The sequence below is a fragment of the Lepisma saccharinum genome, chromosome 1 (genome assembly GCF_977018435.1).
Source record: "Lepisma saccharinum chromosome 1, izLepSacc3.1, whole genome shotgun sequence".
In the NCBI taxonomy this organism is placed as follows: Eukaryota; Metazoa; Arthropoda; class Insecta; order Zygentoma; family Lepismatidae; genus Lepisma; species Lepisma saccharinum.
The window spans coordinates 194,762,628-194,783,528 of NC_139229.1; the positions used below are offsets into that span (position 1 = coordinate 194,762,628).

General features: G+C 39.6%; 1 protein-coding gene across 2 annotated transcripts in view; it reads left to right on the top strand.

Moving 5' to 3' along the window:
* The window catches only part of Tmtc2 (Transmembrane O-mannosyltransferase targeting cadherins 2), a 695,552-nt gene that overhangs the window by 645,408 nt on the left and 29,243 nt on the right, over window positions 1-20,901 (top strand). Inside the window, exons 8-9 of one of the 2 annotated variants that reach the window (XM_083110417.1) lie at window positions 5,437-5,521; window positions 15,899-16,077. In XM_083110417.1, coding sequence (XP_082966543.1) covers window positions 5,437-5,521; window positions 15,899-16,077 — 264 coding nt within the window. The remainder of the gene's footprint in view (window positions 1-5,436; window positions 5,522-15,898; window positions 16,078-20,901) is intronic. The other variant, XM_083110426.1, reaches the window with a different exon arrangement.

Below are 20,901 nucleotides of genomic sequence, written 5' to 3' on the forward strand. Positions count from 1 at the left end.
AGGAACCTCCACCGTGGACCATATTTTATGCATCGAAATAAGAGGTGGGGAACATGAATATAGTGAGTATGTAACAGACTAACCGTTTCACATTTTTTTACGTTACTTGGCGAAGGTAGTAGAGTCTGATTATTCTTGGAACTTCTCCTGCTGACTAGCGAGCCTACCAGCATTGTAAAGCGTGAGTAAGAGTGTTATCGTTAGGTGCAGGGTTCAGATGACGTCAGCAGCTCACTTGTTGATTGGAGTTTTCAGGAGTTGAGATTCGCTCCAAAGCTGCAAATGCAGACCCAATCTACTTTTTCTTGGCCCACTCAAGGGGGAGGAGGTACCTCGAGCTCACGGCATACGAGGCACCTTGCTTGATTTTCGGTTTTGGAATATGATTTTGAGGCCTCGGCGGTGGTGTAGTGGTATAGTCGTAGCCTTGTAATGAAGAGGTTACGAGTTGGATACCCGATAGACGGACATAGTGCTTCGAGTCCTACTTTAAAATGTAGGTCCAGCCCTGATTAGGCTCTGCATAAAGTGTACTTAAAACTTAAACTCGAATATGATTTCAATGAGACTATTACTTCAAAAAGGGCTTATACAGGGTGGGGCACTGGAACGGCCGATTTTAAATACTCCACACTGAAAACAAAATAATACATAACACGCAAGACAACATACATAATTAAGACAAAATTAACTACAATTTTCATTGAAGAAGAGATACCAAAGGAAAAAATAATCCTTACATTTTGTTTTATTTGAAAATAACATTACCAGGATGACCTCCATTTCGTTCCATATACTCTATCAGTCTTTCGGATAGGTTACATATCACATTGCAGCATGGACGCAGAAATTTGAGCAACCTCCTCCCAAATCCGATCTTTAAGACCATTAAGGGTTTGTGCGGATTGTAGTTGGAAGACTTTTGCTTTCAAATACCCCTTATAAAAATCAAACTATTGGTCATAATGTAATGAAATTTGCTACGGATATATCTTGGTGTATGAAAAGCATGGTGACGTCACAGTGAGTGTTGGAAGTGGTCGCCATTAGCATCAATGCATGCCTGCACACGCCTCTCCGTGTTAGCCACCAGCTCATCAGATATCACAGCGTCAATTTCCCGCCGAGTGCTGTCTTGCAGTTTCGTGATAGTTCACGACTTGTTGCGATAGACATTTTCGTTCAGCATGCCCCATAGGAAGAATTCCGGTGGAATAAGTTGAGGCGATCTGGGCTGTCCTTTGACACGATCTTCAAAGGACACAATTTCTTGCATGCTGGCGTTCGAGTGTGGCAAGTGGCGTCATCCTGCTGAAAATAGCCATTACAACAGCAGGGTCAAGAACTCAGACTGAAAGCACACGTCCATTCGATTGGTAACGGAAGAATCTCCCAGACGCAGGCGTATGACCATGCAAGAACTAGAGAGACTGTGGCGCTATCTCCAATGACATCATGGCCTCCCCCGATGGCGTAGTAGTAGCGTCGTCGCCTTGTAATCAAGGGGTTCCCGGGTTCGATACCCGTTGGAAGCACATAGTGGTTCGGATCCCACTTTAAACTGTAGATCCAGTCCCGATTTGCCTTTCTGTGTATAAAGTGGACTTAAAATACCAAATCAATCAATCAACCAATCCAATGACATCATCAAATTTCATTACATTATGATTACCAATAGTTTGATTTTTAGAAGCAAAAATCAGGGGGCGAGAGCTAGTGAAACACTCTGTAGTTGTATCCGTGTTGGAAAATCGCCAGATTCATTGCCTCAGCCTATATTTTCTCAAACTGGACTTGATATTGTTCTTTTTCTGCATACTATTCAAAATAACTTTTCAGTACGGTCTGTGCGAGAGTGTTGCTGTTCTTCCATAAATAACCAACTCGTCATTTGCGCTACTTGACCCAGAAGTCTCTGAGGGTCATCCATGATGCACTCTGGACTATCCACTTCGGGGTGATGTCTCGTTCCCGCTCGGTCTTAACCGAAACTTTCCCCGCCCCCGGGCCCTCTCGCCTAACGACCCTGGCCTCAGAAGTTTGATTATTTCGGCGTTAACGACGCTGGAGATTTGTCAGGATTCCGGAGACCCTCCGACATCATCCGTGAGCAATTTACTAGATAATTAAAACCGGCCGGCATTTTCGCTGAGGGCAAGGAGACGATTGGCTCACCTGGAACTAAGCGAATTAAAACGCTCTAAAAACAGGTCGGGTTGTGTCGTAATGACTCGCTCATAATTAATGGGTCGGGAGGAGATTGATGAAATTTTTATCACTCTGCTATTGTGTTGTTGCAGGAACTTCGCTGATGACATTGCGAGTTCATGCATAAAGAAGAAGGGTCGTTGGAGAGTTAAGGGCGGGAGGGGTGGTTGCGGAAGGAACTTGTTGCCTAGGAGGGCCATTATCTCGCCCCTGTTTCTTGACTGATTTTTGGGAGCCTTTGCACTCTCAGAGCCCTCGTTCTGATCAAGCCATCCCTGAAGAAGGGAAAGAGGGATGACATTTTGCAAATTAACTTGTTAGTGTTCTGCAACAGAATTAAGAATGCCATTACGGTAGACATCCTTAAAGGCGCAGCGCGTGATTTCCGCAAGTTTGTCACGTGTTTGGAATCTCTGCACGATTGATCACTGGGGAACAAAAAAAAAGATTTTTATTTTGTGGCATAAAGTTAAATAACAGTTTCAGCACACAATACAGCTGTGATTGCCAATTGTATGATTGGTTCAGTTGAATTGACTCCAGTTATAAAAATAAACACACCATAGAAAATGTAGGAGGTAAAATTACTCCACGCTTTTCTCGGTAATATCAAAATTTGATAATGGGCTGAAATTCCCATTAAGAAACATATTTATTTATTTGTAAATTGTTGCTAGGCAACTTATGAAGCATTGCTCTTAATGTTGAATTTTGTAGTATAACTAAGCGAAATGCGTTTAATGTAAATACATTGGATAAGTGAGTTGCTGTTTTAAGTCCACTTTATGCACAGTAAGGCTGTTCGGGACTGGACCTACAGTTTAAAGTGGGATCCGAACCATATGTGCCTACACCAGGTATCGAACCCGGGACCCCTTGATTACAAGGCAATGACGCTACCACTGCGCCATCGGGGAGGCCACATGAATACATTGGAAATATAAGTTCCTCATGTAGTAAGTGTTTCAATAACCCAAATGTTTTTTTTGCTATATATGTGGAATATATTGTCTACCATCACAGAGAAGAAATATCACGGATGTAGTGAGAGATTTGTATCAGGCTTATTTTGCCAAAAATCTGGGACAACAGAATAAAAAATGGGTCCCACATATAGTATGCAAAACTTGTTTGGAATCACTTCGTTATTGGGGTCAAGGGAGACGAAAGGGACTCAAATTTGTGTACATATTTCCTTAATTATTATGATCATAGGCTTGGATTGGATTGGATTGATTTGGTGTTTTAAGTCCACTTTATGCACAGTAAGGCTAATCGGGACTGGACCTACAGTTTAAAGTGGAATTCGAACCACTATGTGCCTCCACCGGGTATCGAACCCGGGACCCCTTGATTACAAAGTGACGACGCTACCACTGCGCCATCGGGGAGGCCTATGATCATAGGCCTATATAAATTTATTTTTATTAATGATTGTAATCACAAAAAGAAATATTAAATTGTTGTTGGAAGTTAATTTGTATGTATGTCTTATGTTTCCGCCATTTTCGTTTAGTTGCATTTATTTCATAAATTAGAGCCAATTCAGGAAATATAATATTATATCATTATTCAGCAGCATGAAATCGCCCTAAATTAGCTTTCAAACACTGTGCCGCAATTTCACTGTTCCCCAGTGAGGTAAAATACTGGAAAAGAAGTAAAATATGAATTTGCAATTGTTACACCCTGTCCCAGGAATCTGGAGCAGGCGAGCGCAAACAAGTCTTTGCGCAAGTAGTGACTCCAGAGAGCTGGACTAATGAACCCGTGATAGGGGAAGTGAGTGCATGGAGGGGCAAACACAGTTTTTTTGCATCAGAACTCTTCCTTTGCATTTGCATCATCGCAAGCACTGAATCGAGAGGTCTTGACCAGTGAACGAGTAACATAGGAAATGAGTGCGTGGAAGGTAAATGCAACCTTTTGCAGAAGTGTGCACTGCTTTGCTCCACCCACTCTTTGTCTCTCCTTCTTTACTGTTGTGCGCGGCGCTGCCCCACAGATTCCTTCCCGTGACAGAGTATAGGTAACTGTTGACAAAATTTAACATCACAGCATCATGTGTTCTTTAATTTTTCGAGCTCCGTGTTATACAGGGTGAGCCACTTAAAAGCAGTCTCCGTATATCTTCTGTTGGAGGTCGCTTTGATCACTTCTGTAGACATATGAATGTGTGAACCCCTGAAAAGCCTAACTGTAAAGTGAACGTTATTTGTATTAAGCCAATAAAGTTACTAGTTCAATAAAAATCACAAATTACCAATGGTACACAACGGGATACTTTCTTGTGACTCGCCCTGTATAGTTTTGTGTAGTTCTGGCAAATTCACCTTATGGCTATTAATCCATAAAATAATTAATTGATGTTTAATTGAGTTATATGTAACTGTTATCTAGTTATATTTTTAATCGATAGAATAATTAGTTTATATTTAATTTATAACTGATAAATAGTTCTATTGTTATTGTCATTGCAACTATTCTATTCTGTTTGTGTGTGTTTCAATTTGTTTAAGTCCACTTTATGCACAGAAAGGCTAATTGGGACTGGACCTTCCTATAAAGTAGGATCTGAACCACTGTGCCATGCGCCTCCATCGGGTATCGAACTCGGGACCCCTTGATTACAATACGACGATGTGAGTGTTTAAATATATGGTAAACAAAGGCAATTTCCTTGCATTTGAAAGGGTTTATATGTGCGAATTATGCTAATACATACGTAGATACAGGCAACAGGAAGACATGTCAGAATAGCAATGCATCCCTGATTCTCATGTACCAATAAATACTGACTTCTATTCAAATACGGAAACACTTAAACCCTTACTAAAACAGCTGGTGTTTTGTAGAGAATATTCTAAAATGGCATGTTTTCCACGAAGCCTTTGCTTTCATCCCTCCCAAGAGGGTAGAAAAGTCCTAAGTGACATTTGTCTTATCGTACCTTATTGAATACTTTCCCCTACATATCTCCCATGCCTGGAGGGTCCAGAACGATGTTCGAAAGCAAACTATTCAATTTCGGCTCATCAAATCCAGTTTTATCAGATCAGGGTCCTGGGGCATCCTTCCCCCTTTCTTTTTTTCCCAAGGAGCGGGACAGAGTCACTTCAGATAAATGACTGATGATATTTTCCCCTGTGCCCCCGGGCTGTCGCCCCATCTATCCACGTCGCGACGCCGTCAAGAAACTCACCCTTTATCTTCTGCTTTCTTTTCCAGAAGACTCGTCTCCTGGAGGCTGAGCAGTGGTTCCTCAAAGCCAAGGAGTTGGCGCCGAATGATTCCACTGTGTTCCAGCACTTTGGTAAGCAATCCTTATGTTATATGTGCTAGCATCTTGTAGCATCTAGTATTATTCGCTGTGTCGTCTAATATTGTTTGCATGGGCAAGCGAACACTCATGTATACATTATAATTTACACAGAGTATACACTGAAATGTGTTCACAGCGTTAATGAAGGATAACATTTTCTAATTCGTACGACGGAGGTGTCAAAAGCAAAAATTTGGTCCCTTAAATGGAATATATTCGCCTCGTGTTCATCTGGCATCACGAGAAATGGAAAGATTTTGAGAGGGGGAGACCAGGAGGGAGATGAAATGAGCTGCCGAATGGGAGAAAAAAGACAGAGCGAGAAGTTGAGAGTATTAAAGAAGCTACAAACAGAGAGGAAATGTAAAGAGAAGAGAATTGAACAACTGGAGAACAAATGCATAAACAAAGTCCAAAAGGAAGTGAAATGAAGAAAAGAGGAACAGGGAAAGAAAGAAGAATATTAATAAAGGAAGAGAAAGAAGCAATGAACAGGGAGAGAGCAATAATAATGGAAGAGAAAGAAGCGAGGAACAGGGAAAGAGAAATAATAATGGAAGAGAAAGAAGCGAGGAACAGGGAAAGAGAAATAATTAATGAAGAGAACAGAGCAAGGAATAGGGAAAGAGAAATAGTAATTGAAGAGAAATGAAGAGGCGAGCAACAGAGACAGGAATAAAAGGGTAAGTGAAGTAGAAATGGAGAAGGAAGGACCATAGAGAAAAGAAGATAAATATAAGACAGGGAGTAACTAAGAGATAAATGAAGCCAGAGTAAGATAGACAAAAACGAGAATTTAAAGACGGTTGGGGATGGAGAGTGATAAAAGAAATGAGATGGAGAACAAGAATGAAAACCAAAAGAAACGATCAAGAAGAAATAAATACGAAGACACCAAAACTGACAAAAGAAGATAGAGAGGTAAACAACAAAAAATTACAAATAAAACGAAGAAGGGCAAGTGTAGCAGCTTCTTTCCAGAAGGGTTGGTTCTCCTGTGAGAGTCCATGGTTATTGTATATGCAAAGAGACCACGTGAACGAGAAGGAACCATGTTCTACCGTATCGCATGACTACAGATCCCTCCTCCTTTACTCCTTGTTGAGTAAATACCAGAGGCAACAGCAGGGTGTAGTCTGAGGTAATTTATGACTCCAATTTATTCCAACTTTACGCCCACAATATCCATCTCAATAATACAAATTCTAATCAAGAGAATATGAAAGAAAATGCGTTCGTTAATTGAAAACGTCAGTGTTCCTCCATATTAGAGAGAGGGAGGAGTTATGGTAGAATAACATCAAAATATATCTGTGTTATTAATTGATTTTTTTTATGTTATATACATCAGTCCCTCTCCCTGTCGCCCATAGTAAGCTCTCAACCTCATTCTTATCCCTACAATCAATATCCTCGGCGGTGCAACTGCGAATTCCGACAATGCCTTCTTACAACAAGACCCGTGAATAGAGACTCTTTATTTACATACAAAGTCATCGTTGGTAGATCCCAGATTGCAGTCCATCGGCCCTACAGTGGTCAATGTGTGTCGAATATGTCGAAAAGTAAGATAATTTTAACGTTCTATTCCAAGTATACGTGTGGACAACGTGTTCATATCATGTATCTGTGATGCTGATATCGTGTTACGACCCGTGACCTACCGATGATGACGTTGCATGTAAATAAAGTATCTTCACGGGCCTTGTTATAAGAAAACATTGGTTCAGGTTGTTCTCAGATCAAAAGATCGATTCAGCAAACATTAGGTAAGTGAATACTCAGTGTATTAACAGTCACCATAAATAAACATTCGACATCTACTGTATATCCTGAAATACTTACTTCAAACATTACTCACTGTAATGCGTTGTGTGTTGCCTAACTCTACGGCGATGAGCGAATTTGGTATTGAAGAGTAGAATGATATTGTTTAATTCTTAATCGTTACATTGACAACAATAATGAAATAATGAAACTTCTTTAAGAATAATGGAACGTACTCAATAACCACATTGCAAACTTAATGCAGCCATCACATAACACACTACTGCTTTTTTTCTTAATGTCAGAACTGTGGGTGCTCTGTTTGTGAGAAAGTTTTGAGCACCAACCTTCTTTCTTCATATCTGCAACGACTCTTCTTAATGCGAACGCTGTGGACGCTCATGAAAACTAACCAGTTCTTCAAAGTCATTTTCGATAGCAGAAGACAAAAGTAATAAAGCATAGAGGTGGGCGTTATTCAGTCGATTTCTCAGAGCAGATTTCATTGCTTTCAAAGAGGAGGAACGGACACTCGCAGATGTAAGTACTTCCGAACATGGAAGCAATTTTCCTTGCAAAGTCACTTAACTTTGGGAATTTATCACTTGTCACAAGTTTCCAAAGTAGTACGTCCATTTCCTGCCTTGAATGCAAAAACGTATCACTCTGCAAATCACACAACTCGAGTTGAACACTTTCATCTTGTTCTGAAATGTTACACATCATGGGGTTATTAACTAACGTTAGCTGTGGTCTCAAGTTTTCAAAATCCATAAATCTGTTTGCTAACTGTTCTGAAACCTTGTCAAGGAGTTCAATGGATGTTGTTATATTCAGAGTAGGATATTCTTATATCACTTCTTTGGGTGTAAGGGGAAATCTTCAGTAAGGCACCAAAAAGTCAACCTTACTTCCACGTAGTGCATCACGGTAAATTCTTCTGGCAGGCCAACGAAGCCGTGGCATCTGTACCTACGGCCAGCATAATACTTTGTAGAACTGTGTTGTCCTGTGTTTGTACTTCCGTGTGCGAGTGCCCCCATACCGCTTCAGCTTTAAGCCTAGGTAAAAATGTTAGTCCTCATAGATAGTATAGTTGTTCTTAATAAAGGTATTTTCTACTGTTACGGCGGACGTGGCAAGGGAAGTGGGGAGCGAGGAAGCGACCAATCCAGCACGATAAGAAACGCAGCAGCCAGTAGAACGAGGTTCACATAGTACTTCTTCCCGCCGCGTCGTAACTTTCGGCGCTACCGCTGTTATCTGCGGCGTAATCCCAGCTTCCCACTTTCCTTGCCAGAACTAGGACCGGCCACTTTAAGAGTAGAAAATACCTATAGTCATCACAGATAGCATAGTTTCTGTTCTTGTATAGTAGTGAATGATTGAATAAGTTTTAAACTTGAGTAAGGAAGCAACATACGTTTTATTTTCTGGTTAGCGGCTTGTCCTCAATTTCCTTTTAGTTAAAGAGTTTGCCCCGTATTGTGTGACGAGCAAGCCTATATGCTGAAGTGCCCGTGATATAAAAATCAATCAATCAATTAATTATATGCATGATGGGGAATGAATTAAATTTCTTCTTTTAAAGGCTGATTCGAAAAATTTCACAGGCAACAAAGTCTAAGATACTTTTGTAATTTTAGGTTCAGTTAATTATGGTGTTTGTAAAATGTGTGTTAAGAATGAACGTTTAACGTTAAAGTTGCCATCTGTTGTTGATTTTTGTAAGTACCAATTTATTAGAGACCACAAAATCGACAAATAATTCGAGAATCGCATGCGACCCGCGAGCCGTGTAATTGGTCATTAAGTCATTAAATACTTAGATTGACGCTTGTGGGGGTATCTGCACTCCTCGAATTTCGATCTAAAAATTTGAGTTTCATTTTGCAGTGATTAAAATAAAAGACCTAAATAAAAAATCAAACCTGCTTTCAAACGAATTGCCGAGAGAATTAAAATACATTTGGAGAAATCTATGTAAAAACCTTTACGCGTGACATCTAAAGCAAGCGATAGTTATATAGAGAAGCAAACTAAAGGAGAAGTTTTAGATTTATCAAAGAACCGAAAGACCGCCCAAGTAGCTGTTAAAGCGACCTGCCTGGTAGAGATATATATTTTCAAGAAAGTGGAAAAAATAAAAAATAAAACTATATGAAAGTCTGAGAGTGCCGCGAACCGCAAAGGGAAAAAAAACGCTCCTTTACAATATTGCCGACGTATAAAGAAGGAGAAAGACATCAAAGAACTTGAAGGCTACCTTTAACTGGGTCTCAGTGGAAGCTAAATGCAGGCCGGGTTCGGAACATGGGGCTGGGGAAGATCATCGAATGGAAGGGGGGATTGACTTAAGAATATCGACGGACTTTGTCAACTTGAATCGAATTTCAAGAAATCTTATAATTCTTTTTAATAACAGTTTTAAAATTAAATTCTGTTCAAGTACAAATTCTCAGAACGAGTTTAAGAAAAAAACATGCGTGTGTACAGTACCAGTACAGTCAGCTCACCAATCATTTTCAATTAATAAAAGAAAGCCTATGTTTAGTTTGAAACCACATTTCATGTCCTCCCTCAGTGCTGTTTTCTGCCAGTTACTGATGTGCAATATTCGGTATATTTCCTTCGTAGATAAATAGTAACGTTTAGCAGCCACAAATGCAGTCGCAAAATGCTGTAGAAAACAGTTAATTAGGCATTTTTAAAGGTATTTCAGAAAATTTAAGAATGATGTTAATCTAAGACGCATTGTAAACGGCGCCTCTGTGCTACAAAACACGTCACTTACAATTTGAGATTTTTATTACAGTAGCGTACCATAGCTAGATATTTCTACATCTGGGGTAATAATAGAAGCTGCTCCACTAAATTCAAAGTCCATTCTCTCGCCTCCGTGCAGCGAATATTATGTCCTAATTATTTATTTTTCTTTTAAATATTCGTCCAAACAGCAACTCTCCTATTTGACGAGGAATCCATTGGATATTTATAATTTATTTCTCTGTCTTGAGTTCTCGAGCTCTTGCTTTAAGTCCACTTTATGCACAGAAGGCTAATCGGGACTGGATCTACAGTTTAAAGTGGGATTCATTATTTCTCTGTCCTATGGGCTTATTTACAATGTTACTGTTATGAAGAGAAGTGAGTACTATTAGATTATCTAGCATTGCTAATAGAACAACACTAGAAATTATGTCCGTGCGTTGAAAATTTAAAAAAAAAACACTTAGAAGAAATATTTTTTAATTGACATTATTAATCAATACTTTGAAAATAATTTATGTACAGAGCATTCCCTGACATTCGCTACGAGACTCGGCGGCAAGCGGCCCGGCATCAGAGCTTGTCTTTCCCGGTGAACGGGTCCCCGACAGTCGCTAATGTTAAACCTCGTAAAAAAGTTTAGAGTAATAGGGTCAGTTCTGAATAAAAGTGGAAAGAAAATGTGGAAATCAAGTATACAAAGACAATCCCCACACCATCCATGATTTAAAAGGGAGTATTGTACGAAAAATCGGGAGAATTACAGTAGACGAACTTGCACGTGTAAATGCCAATTTCCTTCGGAGATGCCAGGAATGTGTTGCAGCAGAGGGACATCATTTTCAACACCTTCTGTAGTCAAGGTTAGTACACAATATGAAAACTGTAATTTTAATAGCCGACTCTACCGACTGTCGCTGACCCGTTCACCGGGAAAGACAAGCGCTGATGCCGGGCAGCTTGCCGCCGAGTCTCGTAGCGAATGTCAGGGAATGCTCTGTATATAAATGCAATTACATACTTTATTAACACGTTATCAAAATGTCAAATAGGTATTTTTTACAATTTCCAAATTTTCAAAACGCTCCTGCACATACTGTTATATTGGTCATTAATCGGCACCTTGTATATCATATTTTTATGAACAAATCGCCTTGAAGTGACTCTTATACAGTACTATTGCAAGCCATGCGAGTGAAGATATTTTTGGAGCTTTTATTATATAAGGCGCCAGTAGTTTCATTGAGGCAGGGACACTTGTTTTTTCTTTTTTACAACCTAATTCATGCTACTTTGACTCCATCTTTGCCGAGATTACGGCTTTTCAGTAGGTGACGACGAGTGGTCAGCGCATCGAGTCCGCTCACCAATGTGGTCCTGGCTTTCGAGACCAGAGTCCGCAATGATGTCTTTCGAGTAGCCCAATCGTCCTCATGATCAACACCGAATCATGGAGCTTCAATAGCGAAAGCGCTGGCCATTATGCCACGCTGTCCTTGAATCTTGTCTTGAATCTCTCATGCTACCTTCAGACGAAATATTGGCAGGGAAAAGACAATCACATTTCCCCCCAAAAAAAGCACAAAAAGAGGGAGAAACGAAACTTTTCGCAGATTGTGAAAACAACATACTGAACCACGTGCTTCGGGGGATGGGGTAACCGACCGAGAAGACAAACAAGAGAGCTTGAGCCGAACCCCTACCTTGGAGGCACGGAGCACAATGCATCAGCAGAGAAGAAACAAAACATGGGGCAGGAGAAAGTAACGTTGAATCAACAGACAGGAAAAAGAGAGAAGGGGGGAAAGAGGACAAAAAAAATCACCACCAAAGGAAAACAACCCGAGGGACCGGAGGAAGAGACATGGAAAGATCAAAAGACAAACAAAGTGAATAAAAAAAGAGGAAAGGTTGGAAATTGAGATTGGAATATCTTTCGCTTCCCTCCGTTTTGTGCATGATGAATTTTGTGGCGATTGTGTTTGGGATTAAAGTTGTGGATATGTAAGATTAACTAGGTTACACTTTCATAGTTTGGTTCTAGGCGACTCTTTGCTTTATAAGGTAACTCTAGAATTAAGAACCATGACAACAAATACTTACAAACTTCATTCATTTCAAATTAGCCTGTTCGGAGGTAAAACTTGATTACCCACAGTCCGTTCTAAATGAAGTTAATATGGAATCCAGTTGCTTCATAATAGTGAATAAGGTTCGCCCAGTAGCCGATAATATCGGCAGAAATATAGGGGAATCTCTGGGTAACCAATCCATAACCCACAACAAGGTGGGCAAACTTTCACTTGCCTTTTTTACCATTCCATACTTTCGTGGGGTATCGAATTCTACTACTCTACCCTTCAACTATCTTTAGTAGTGTCTAATATTGATTCATACAAATTATAAATATTACGTCACACAACGATTATGATCCATTACCAAATAAATGGACGAGTTTTATTCCTACGCTTTTCCCTCTCGTGTTGGGCAATTATGCAATCAGTATGTGTGGTATTCTTCATAATATAAATGGCAAAATAGAATTACATATGAGAGGAACTAAAGGCTAACTGCATCACGCTGAAAAATTGGTATTTTGCTACTTTTGAAAATTTCAATTGGTAGGGTGTCTGACTGTCATGCGGGAAATCTGGGTTCGATTCCCGATATGGGCGATATAACGTCGGATTCTTTTCTTGTCCCTGCCCAAAGCGACTCTGGGGTTCACCCAGTACTAATAAATAGGTACCAGGGGCAACGTAAAGGCAGCCGGAGTGTGTAGCTCATCAAATCACCTCGAGAAAATGTGGCATATACATCCACATCCGTTGACTTGATTTTCTTTACGTCCCCTTTCTGTCACTTTTGGCTATCGGGGAGATGAGGATGAATGATGATTATATGAAATGGATGAGAGGACAATCACAGACCTGTGAGGTAAATTTACTCCTTGCGTTAAATCTTAATAAATGTGGGCTGTAAGAAAAGTCACGTTAAAACTGCATGTATTCTGCATATGTATGTGGAATTTGTGTACACACCAAAACTCGTGAATTTTCAATCAGGGAATTCACATGAATTATGAAATGCAGAATAGTATTAGATAATTTAGAATACATGTACGTAAGAGTGAAATTACAATATTTCAAGAAAGAAATCATTCTACTCGTGTACATCTGTATATATTCGCACTCAAAGGAGAAAAAAACTTGTCATGAGAGAGAAGGGTAAATAATTTTCGTTGATATTTTAAAGAAAATAGAGAAAAATACAGGCTAACCATAAAATCCTCTTCTATTGATGCCTACAAATGAAAAACCCAGATATTTTTTTGTAATAAATGTAGTTTATTGCAATCTGAACGCAAAAGTTGACTACGGAAAGACTTTTCACGTGCCTTTGATTCGAACCTTTCAGTTTTCCAAAACTAATTTGAAAGAGAAAAAAATATTCGTTACAAGAGCACAAAAATTAAAATTTGATTTTGAGAAAAAAAAAGTATAGAATAGTTGATAAAAGAGTAAAATTGATATGGCGGACGAAGGATTCCTGTTTCAGCAGGTCCCAATTTTCACCTCATTCAAACAGGGATGAAAGCCTAATTTTCTCTTAAAGCAATCAGCAGAATGTAGCTGGCTTTGAATACGTGTGGAGCAAACATGCGAAACCGATGAAGAGGGGGGAGGGAGGAGTGGAAGTATTTTGCCGCATGTTTGCGGATCAACACCTCTCCTCGGGCAGTTTCGCTACTTCGTGTCCCCCGCGACACACTTGCGCAATTGTTCCAGTCCAACGCTCAGCGGGAAAACAAAACACCGTCTGTGAGCCAGGAATACAACTACAACACACACATACGCGCGGAATCGGGGATAACTTCATCCCATAAATTAATCCTGGGAATGGGTCTTCAAGGCATAAAGGGCGCATTGTTCCATCCCATGAGCAGCATTTTTGCATTAAATTAATGAAAACCAATATTGTTCTATTTTAGCCTTAAGCCTCCGAAGCAATTACACAATTGCAGAGTTCCTTTTACGCAAGCCAAGCGGAAAGTTATTTATTAAACAGAACGGCAAGTGGGAAGAGTTATTGCTGCATCTGATACAAAGGCCTGAAGAAATAAAAATGAGCAGCAGAGAATGTGAAATATAAATATATATAATACTGTGTTGGTGGCTTTAAGCTTCCTTAAGTTAGCAGCTTAATATAGGTAATAAATTTAAACATTAGCTATAAATAGAATATTTTATCGCCAGGGAAGCAAAGTAACAAATCTAGGAGGTTATCAATATAGGTCATAATTATAGTAATTACGGTAAAAAAAAAATTCCCTGAATGGTGACAGTGAATCGTGGAAATTAATATAATTATGTAGTCATCCAATTATAACTAATAGCTGCAAAGTTTATAAGACGGGATACACAAATACGATTGATCGCGGCTTCAGGGGGCTAGCTCATTAAGTATTCTACTCATGATCTTCCCTTAAAGGTTCTGATTCTAGACCCTCCAGAGTATATTCCACTGTATTTTCAACCATTTCATTCACATAAGTTTATAATTGATGATGTTGGATCAAAATTGAAAATAAGGCTTGTTGTCATTTTAAATCACTCTTGTCACGACTTTGTTTATTTTCTTCCCATTAATTTTATTTGTTTACTATTGTTGCCTGTACCATTATTAAATTCATAGTTACTGAATTTACTTTCAAGAATATATTCATTACAAGCAATTGAAAGAACTAAATTTTATCTTTTAAATGCCGTAAGTGTAAGCGAATTCGAACTAATGATCAGTGAGAGACAGCAGCAACTTACAATCTTTCGATGTTATTTTAAAGCAGACATTTTATCTAAACATTGTATTAATTACTTTGTTAATAATTTTCACATGCAATACAAATAAAAAAAATATCGATATTCAACATAACTCAGTCTCAATAATCTGAACGTGAACCAAATTCATCTTGGTGAAAATCCCTTGTCGTGTCGACAATAGAATTATCTAGGATTTCAGCGTATCTGCACCAGAAACTTAAACTATTTCCGGTTTTCAGAAGCATGTATAAATATCCAGAATTGAGCAATGTCTATTGCTGGGACAGTATCCACGGTGCAACAGATAGTTATCACAGAGGATAAGATTGAGATACGATAAGACGTTAAAGTTTTAGAAGGTAATTGTATTTGCATTACGATAGTATTCTGTATAACAATAGTGGCATTGTACTGCCGTGTGTACTTAATGTTGAATTGTTGTTGTTGTTGAATTGGTGTTTTAAGTCCACTTTATGCACAGTAGGGTTAATCGGGACTGGACCTTCAGTTTAAAGTGAGATCCGAACCACTTTGTGCCTCCACCAGGTATCGAACCCGGGATCCCTTTATTTCAAGGCGACGACGCCGTGTGTACTTGTGTACAAAGTAAGTGATATGTTTTTATTTCCACATCACGCCCTTAGAAGGTTCAGTGCAGCTATCATTTTAAGAGAGTATCATAACTTTACCATGCAAGTAGATTGGCAAGTTACCGTGACTTAGTAATCTTGGCTCTGAAAGAAATGTCACACCCTTCACCCTCATAGCGCGATTAATCTAAAAGGTTGAAAAGGCACGTTAAATTAATGTACTAAAGATGCAAACTCAAGGATGGGAGCAGGAAAGGGATGTTCCGGGTTCGATTCTCGGATAAGAGGTTGTATTTCTGTGGTTTGAGTGGCAGGAAAATTGCAAAGGTTGCCAAGAAACTTTTTTATTTTTCCGTGAGCCCATGCTTTTCTCTATAGAGACGGAGCCTGTTTATTTACATGTTATTGCTTTCTCTTTCCAGGCCAATTTCTCTCGGAGCTGGAGCGCCATTCAGAAGCTGCGGAGCACTACGTGAGGGCGGCAGAGCTGGCGCCCGATGAGTACGAAATCGTCTTCAACGCAGCGAATGCTCTTCGTCAGGCGGGCAACAACCTACAGGCGGAGCACTACTACAGACGCGCCGTAAATCTCAGGCCGGACGTAAGTACACTCCCGTGTCACATCCCATCTCCCCGATACCCACCCGAAAACTTTCCCCTCCCTCCCTCCACCCGGGTTCCTGCCGTGGGGCATTCACCCTCGGGCTGTAAACCATCCCGGAGAACCGTTGCATGGGATAACTAACTCCCTCCCACGACAGAACTCCCGAGGGAGTCGTTTCCCAGACACGAAGAATGCTTTTCAAGCAAAGGTGTCGCAATGGAGAGCCGGGAGCTGCGATCTTGGTCAAAGCACAAATTCCTCTTCCTCTCGAGAGAAAATAAACTGCACATTTTTGAGTCGCAAAATATTTCTAGTTAAAAGCGGACTTGGAATTATTTATGCTATTGTGGTGTTTTCGTAGAGTAATTCTTCATCGTAGTTAAACTAGAACAGTGGCGCCATCTGTTTGGTGGATTTGGAGTTAGAAAGTTTACAGGGATTACGGGCTTTATTTTTAGCCATCCGTCTTATAATAGAAAATATAATAATATAAAAATAAATTAGTAGGAGGAAAATTGTTCCCATAGATTTTATAATAGCACAGAATCTATATGGCGACTTATAGGAAATTATGACCAGCACTTAAGTTGCGTAATGCAAGAACACTATTTTTATCTATATTTCTCTTCACTGTATACTGTCCGTGTTAATCGGACAATATGTCGCAGAGATATTTCCATTGGTTCCTGAATAGTCGCTACACATTGCAGGTGCTGGTACATATTTTGAGGACGAAATGTTTGCAGCGTCTCGTTATCATGCACCCCATTATAGGTGGTGGAGAGTCCGATCAATATTTCTAGAAAAACAATAACAATAATCCTCCAGTACACTAGAAACAGTCTTGGTCTCACGCGTAACCAAACCTTAAGATTGATAATCAGTTGTATACAAAAATATTTAAAAAGAGAAGGAAGGCACTAATCAACAAAGTCGAAAAGAAGGATCCCTATTCGTCGATCATGTCTTTGGCTCCGTAACTACCAGTGCTATAAAGATGCATTTTGGGAGACTAATAGGCCTTCCAAGTAGTAGCGGAAGTCAACAAAAATTAACTCGGTCTACACGTCTGACCTTGAGAGACAACATTCAATCTAAGGTGATATATGAGTATCTCGTAAACTAGTGAATTTGAAGATATAAAATTGTCTAAATATAATTTTAACGCGACATATTTTTTTATGATTATCCCACCTTTGTGTCTTAGAACAATAACGTCATTACATCTTTAGGCCTCCCCGATGGCGCAGTGGTAGCGTCGTCGCCTTGTAATCAAGGGATCCCGGGTTCGATACACGGTGGAGGCACATGGCACAGTGGTTCGTATCCCACTTTAAACTGTAGGTCCAGGCCCGATTAACCTTTCTATGCATAAAGTGGACTTAAAACAACAAATCGACCAAAACATCTTAGTTCTTATGAATCAAGAAAATAGCACAAAAAATTCAACCCTTGGTAGTGATTCTGGGTTCGAGTCCCGGCCTGGGAATGAGTGTTCTTTGTGAGTCTCCCTTTATCAGTTTCATATTATCCCTCATCCTCATCTTCGCGATTAGCCAAAAGTAACAGAAAAGCAAAGTAAAATTTACGAAATCAATCAAACCTTGGTAGCTTTGTATTTTTAAATGTGGGAAGAACTCCATAGTTCAGGGAGTTTGGCCATCTCTGAGCCTCTGTCAAACGGTTACTTGTCCACATACTACGGTGAACAATATTGCTACTCCACATCAGCTGGCTGCAGCAACAATGTACATTCTGAAACATCGCGCAATTCTTTAAAAGTGAGAATTGCCCTCCCTTGCCAAGAGTTTCTCTGTGAACAGCAGCCTCCATATCAACGCAGCATAGCCAAGTGCCCTTCAGCCCCTTCTCGTGCGTTTGGTGTTCATCCATATTCCAGGCGTAAACCGCGCGTAACAGGAAGATTAAGGGGAGACCCCCTCGCCGTGTGGTTAATTAGCGCCATACATCAACGTAGCATTGCATTTGCTCATACATTAAGCAAAGCTATTGGATTACACTTCGCAGGAGGGAGAATTACTGATAAGGATAATGAGACCACACTGTTGTAACTTACGTGCCGAGCCTGTTTGCTGAGTGGTTACTGCTAGGCTTTCCAACTCCTAAGATTTAAACCATCAAACACCATCTACTCCCCAATGCCTGATTGATCTCAATACTTTAATCTCAATCTTGTTCGTATTATCTGTAATTAGAAAATCCAAGCAAACAATTTACATCCACTCTATTAGCATTTATTCACTATTATTATGCAAAAAAAAATAATAACTTTCAAGAATGAAGGTGCAAGATGTAGTAAATTACACTAGCTACAGTTAGTGATGTGGATACTGGGTGAGAAGTGTCCTGGTAAACCGCCCTTGTTAGCATATATTTTGGCGGCGAGTGTGCAAACAAATGCCGGTTGAATGGAAAACTCAATATCGGTCATGCTGGCGTTGGCTTATCAAGACTAGGCTCCTGTTAAGCCATTACTAGAGGCACATATTTTTGGTAAATAAAAAAGCAAAATTTCGGTACAAAAACTAAATCAATTTCGGGTTCAAAAGCCGTAAATAAAATAAAATATCGGTGTTAGAGGGGTGAAAAAAATGGATGAAAAGTGTTATATAAAAATACATATTGTTTTTAAAATTGTGAATATAATCCTAAATTTGATTTAAAAACTACACTTATTCCACAGAATTAACATTTCACTTCTAATAGCACATTTATGTAATTATCAGAGCATTAAGTTAATTTCTGTGTAAAGGAGTCCATTTTTGCTTCTCCAATATTAACAGCAGAATTAATCAATGTTCCGGGAATTGCATAACTCTCAGGATAATTCAGACCTCAGAAGGTGTCGCGTAGGTGAATAAACCCTGAATTTCGTGTTTAAGAGTTAATTTCGCTTTTTGCAGTTCATTTCGCATTATTTCGTGACAAAATATGGTCACAAAATGCATCTCGCACCTTTCAAAAACATGAAAAATTAACACTACAATGTGTTTTTCAAATTTCGTTTTTTCGTTAAAAACGAAATATGCAGGCCCCTAGCCATTACAAAAGGCTTAGCACGGTTCGACTCGGTTCGGAACACTTCGGATCAAATCGCCACATAAGAGGAACGTCTAGTATGCCTATCCGAGAATTAAAACCGGTTGCTGGGTTTACGTGTTATTCTTCTCTACATATCAGACAATTTGCTCGCCTTTTTTATAGTGGTAAAACAAAATTACACGGTGTAACCTAGCTCAAATTACATACGAGTCACATTAATTTCCGACCTGCAGTCACGTTAGGATATCCTTACCTGCCTGGCTTCTGGAAGTGTCACGTGTGCGAAACACAACCACGCAGTCATCAATCACTTGGTGTATAAACTGAAGCTGCGAGAGCTTTGTTGTTTGGCTTGAAGGGTCACCCAGACCGGAAACGAAAGCAACCTTAGCGTAGATTGAGCATGCCGCCTCGGTGACTGCCTGGGTTGAGTACTCGACTCATAATCTCGCCATCAAAGGTTCCGGATTGGAGTCTCGGCCTGGACTACTTTATTAGTATCCCTCCATCCAATTTTATTTAAACATTCGTCGCGATTAAAATAAAGAGCCGTAAAAGAGACATAAATTATGTAAAAATACAGACTCCACACTTCATGTATGAAAATATGTACTTGCAGATCAAAACCAACGCACTGTGCACTGTGACCTCTTGCAAATATCGAAACAAATAGTTTACAAAACAAATCCTAATATCGCGGAGAAAATAACATCCGCCTATACTAAATTGCCTGTGTATCTGAAGGGAACTGAAATCAATGCTGGTTATTTTCTTAATCATTTGCGTTGTTGTAATACTAATGTTGCTCTTGCTCACAATCTAGCAAGACACTTCCTGGGAGAAAGTATCTTGAAAGCAGTATACATGATCGTCGGTCACCCGTCATTTTCATGTACGGCTGCTTTACAGCAAGAATTAGCTGCAGGCCTTTAAAGTGTGTACACATTTCTTATTCCGTAATAACACTGATTCCACATCTGAGTGCATAATATAATGAAGTTCATAAATGCATATACTGTATAAATATACATGGAGTGTAATAATACTGCATATAATCGTTTAATCTGGCCTCAAAACGATCATTGCACGGGTTCAATTATTATAACATGAGCTGACCTTCATCGTGGCTTATTCAATTTTTGAATTCCGATTGTGCGTACTGTTTACACGGTAATTATTCGTTGAAGTTGGATACACGGGGAACCTTGAAGAATAAACAAGTAGGGTACTTATATCATCTCAGGACAACACCTCTCACTCGTTTATTTCGTCATTTTTGACATTCGTGCTTACCTATTGTGCATTGCGAAACATTGCTTAGGGTGTGATTTTGCTTTTCTCACGAAAATAATGTCGATAACAGTAATTATTGTTCGACCTTTTTTCGCTTCCGTAACACACAATGTGGCGGGCACAGTTTCAGTAGCGTTGTGCATCAGTGGGTATACATTGTTTCCAACCTTCATCACCGAAAAATGCCCCACAAACCATTCACGTATAGCCCCACAAACCATTAACGGTAAGGTTTGGTTAGGTTCGGTTAGGTTAGGCAAACATAGATAAAATTTGGGGTCGTAGTAATATCAGGAATGTATATTTCGTTTTATCATCTTCTTGCCAAACAACGGCGTGGTTGGAAACACTGACAGGAGGTTACGTCATGAAACGTGCGCAACATTCGGTTCACGTAGAGAAAGCAAACAACAGCAAAGGCAATTGTGCGTCGGAGAGATATGAATTCCCGGTCAAACAGATTTA